This window comes from Aedes albopictus, chromosome 2, assembly GCF_035046485.1.
Source record: "Aedes albopictus strain Foshan chromosome 2, AalbF5, whole genome shotgun sequence".
Classification (NCBI taxonomy): Eukaryota; Metazoa; Arthropoda; class Insecta; order Diptera; family Culicidae; genus Aedes; species Aedes albopictus.
Window position 1 is genome coordinate 177,952,091 of NC_085137.1, and position 3,175 is coordinate 177,955,265.

The 3,175-nt window shown below is 45.6% G+C and overlaps 1 protein-coding gene across 1 annotated transcript; it reads left to right on the forward strand.

Annotated features, from left to right (window-relative positions):
* Window positions 1-1,212: 1,212 nt before the first annotated feature.
* Window positions 1,213-2,812, forward strand: LOC134286279 (uncharacterized protein K02A2.6-like). Its single transcript, XM_062847869.1, has 3 exons — window positions 1,213-1,363; window positions 1,436-1,942; window positions 2,328-2,812. The coding sequence occupies exons 1-3, from the start codon at window positions 1,213-1,215 to the stop codon at window positions 2,810-2,812; spliced, it is 1,143 nt and encodes a 380-aa protein (XP_062703853.1).
* Window positions 2,813-3,175: the final 363 nt, after the last annotated feature.

Sequence of the window (3,175 nt, forward strand, 5' to 3'; positions counted from 1 at the left end):
CTGGATATGGGTGACGCCCCTTCCTCCTACTGCGCGTGGCAGGGTGACTCTCTCAATGGACGACTTTGGATGGCGCATGCGGTGCTAGGTGAACGCCACTCGTGCTGCTCGTTATAATGCATCGAGGTCAGTCTTGGTTCACTTTACCACCCTAAAACTGTAGGTCAACTGGGGCACAGCAAACGTGTTGATCACCTTCACCATGTTGCCAGCTAGCAAAAAGCTCCTCAGAACGCAGTTGACACGATGCAAGAACTTGTGCTGCAGTCCCTTCTTGATCACTGTGTGGCGAATACTTCTAAGTTGCATGAAGCCACGAGGTGTTTGTACGCGTCGCCTTCAACCATATTCCGAATCTCCTCCTGTTCGGTGACGCGGAAACAGCTGGCGTCGACTACTTGACCCTGGCGAAGATGGACTGACCGGCATTTACCGGCATTTACCGCATTTGACCGCAGCTGCCAGTATCGAAGTTATGTCTGCAAGATCTGCTAAGAAAAGGGACATATTGCCGTGGTCTGTCCAAAGAAGACGAAGGAAAACCTCGGACGAAAGGATAAAACCGTGAACCACTTGGAGATCAACAACATGGCGTACAGTGACCCTTATTGCGTGAGTATTAGCGTGAATGGAAGGAACACGAAGTTCGAGGTGGACACTGGATCACCAATTACCGTTATCTCGGTGGAATTTCATGAGTCTCAGTTCGGAGAATTTCCCCTACGCCCGTTCCAAGGAAAGCTGGTATTCTATACCGGCGGCGAAGCTATACACCAAGAGGAGCATTCGATGCAGTATTAAGGTATCAAGGCGTACAAGCGATTGGTCAAGTTGTGGTGGTTGAAGGTGGAAGGAACCCTCTGATCGGAAGAGATTTCATTGGTGAGTTACTGAAAATCAAATTTAACAAAATCGATGCTGAACAAACGGAGAATTTGGAAGAGCGGCTGAAACCAGTGCTGAACCGTTATGAAGACCTGTTTGACGATTCATTGGGCTGCTACAAGTATTCGAAAGTTAGTCTGCATCTTAAGCCAGATGTCGTTCCGAAGTTTGTGAAGCCAAGGAAAATTCCGATTTCGTTCCAACCTAAAGTTGAAGAAGAACTGGAAAGGCACGAGAAAATCGGTATTATTTCGAAAGCCTTTGGTTCCGGTATTGAAGAAGGACAATTCGATCCGGTTGTGTGCTGATTACCGTGTAACAGTGAATATGTTTCTGGAAGACAAACGCTACCCTATGCCTGTGGCCGAAGACATTTTTGCCAAACTCAACGGAGGAAAATTCTTTTCGAAACTCGACCTGAAATCAGCATACAATCAACTTTTGCTTGACGAAGAATCGAAGAAGATGTTGGCTTGGAGTACGCATAAAGGAATCTACCATGTGGACAGATTGCCTTTTGGAACAAAACTTGCATGTGCTATTTTTCAAGAGATCCTGGAGCTGTTGCAAGATTGCCCTGGATATGTCAACTTTCTGGATGATGTGCTGGTGATCGGAGCAACTATCGAGGAACACCTTAACAATCTATCGAGAGTATTAGAGAAGCTTTGGGATGCTGGATTCCGGCTCAACAAAGAGAAATGTGAATTCAAGCAACGACTCAAATTTTTGGGACACATCGTGGATGGAGACGGTCTCCATAAAGATCAGGAGAAAGTTCGAGCGATTATGGATGTGGCGAGACCAGGAAACGTGAAACTACTACGAGAATTTCTTGGAATGGTTACGTACTACTCGAAGTTCATTCCGAACGTATCAGCTACACTTAGCCCAATGTATCGGCTGTTGAAGAAGGATGTGAACTATGAATGGACTTCCGACTGCGAGGCTGCGTTCCAGGATATCAAGCTGATGATTTGCTCGGACAACGTGTTGATTCCATACAATCCTGATTGGCCGGTAGTATTAGTTACTGATGCTTCTGGCAAAGGCATTGGTGCTGCGCTGTTTCAAGTGTGTCCAGATGCAAATCAAAGACCAGTGACTTTTATTTCAAGAGTACTGAAAAACCACGAAAAGGAATACTCTCCGCTGGATATGGAAGCTTTGGCTATGTATTACGCTGTTCGGAGGTTAAGCGGTTATTTACTTGGGGGCTGTCCATTTATTACGTAAGGCAATTTTTACGATTTTTCGACACCCCCACCCCCCCTTGTAAGATTTTTTGTATGAAAGCCCAAATATTTTTGTATGACGCGTAAGATTTCTCAAACCCCCCCCTCCCCCCATAAACCCTTACGTAATTAATGGACGGCCCCTTGGACGAAATTTTACAATCTGGACCGATCATCAACCGTTAGTATCACTTTTTGGACGAAAAGGCATTCCGGATATGGTGTTCGGCAAGCTGCAGCGCTGGGCAGTGTTGCTGGCCAATTATGATTACGAGATCAAATACATCAAAGGAGACAGCAACAAGGGGGCCGATTTTCTATCAAGATCTCCGGTATTGTGCTGTGAAGACGACGATATTAACGTTGAAGAAGCGATATACCTGCAGTTCATGGAATTTGAAACAAGATCGTTGGTAGAACGGAAGCAGTTAATTGTTGAAACTCGACGAGATCCTGCCCTGAGTCGTGTTGTGAACTACGTCAAGACTGGATTGTCAACCAATGTACAAGACCCAGAGTTGAAGAAGTTCTTCGTCCGCAGAACAGAGCTAATTGTGGAAGAGGAAGTACTGATGTGGGGTTACCGTATCGTGGCACCTGCGAAACTTCGGACGATCCTGCTTCAAGAATTGCACTCAACGCATATGGGGATCGTGAAGATGAAGTCGTTGGCGAGGAATTACTTCTGGTAGCCTAACATCGAGAAGGATATTGTATATTTGGGTAAGCGATGTAAACAGTGTATCCAGTTCCGACCTGAATCAGGGAATGTGCCGATTTCTCCATGGAAGCTATGTTCCCGGCCATTCGAGCGAGTTCACATAGATCATCTGTTTTTGAAGAATAAGAACTTCCTGATCATAACGGATAGCTACTCCAAATTGGTGGAAGCTTATTTGGTGAGTTCGTTGACGACTAAAGAAACCATTGAGGAGCTGGAGGATTGTTTTGGATGATTCGGAAATTGCGATGTTCTTGTGTCGGGTAATGGAAGATCGTTTACTGCGGCCGATTTTCAAGAATTTTACGGGAGAAAGGAATACGACATCTGACTT

Coding starts and splice junctions, on each gene's coding strand:
- LOC134286279 (XM_062847869.1), top strand. CDS start 1,213: ATGTTTCTGGAAGACAAACGCTACCCTATGCCTGTGGCCGAAGACATT. Junction 1,364..1,435: donor GAAGAAGATGTTGGCTTGGA/GTACGCATAAAG, acceptor CTATTTTTCAAG/AGATCCTGGAGCTGTTGCAA. Junction 1,943..2,327: donor TGCTTCTGGCAAAGGCATTG/GTGCTGCGCTGT, acceptor TTGGACGAAAAG/GCATTCCGGATATGGTGTTC.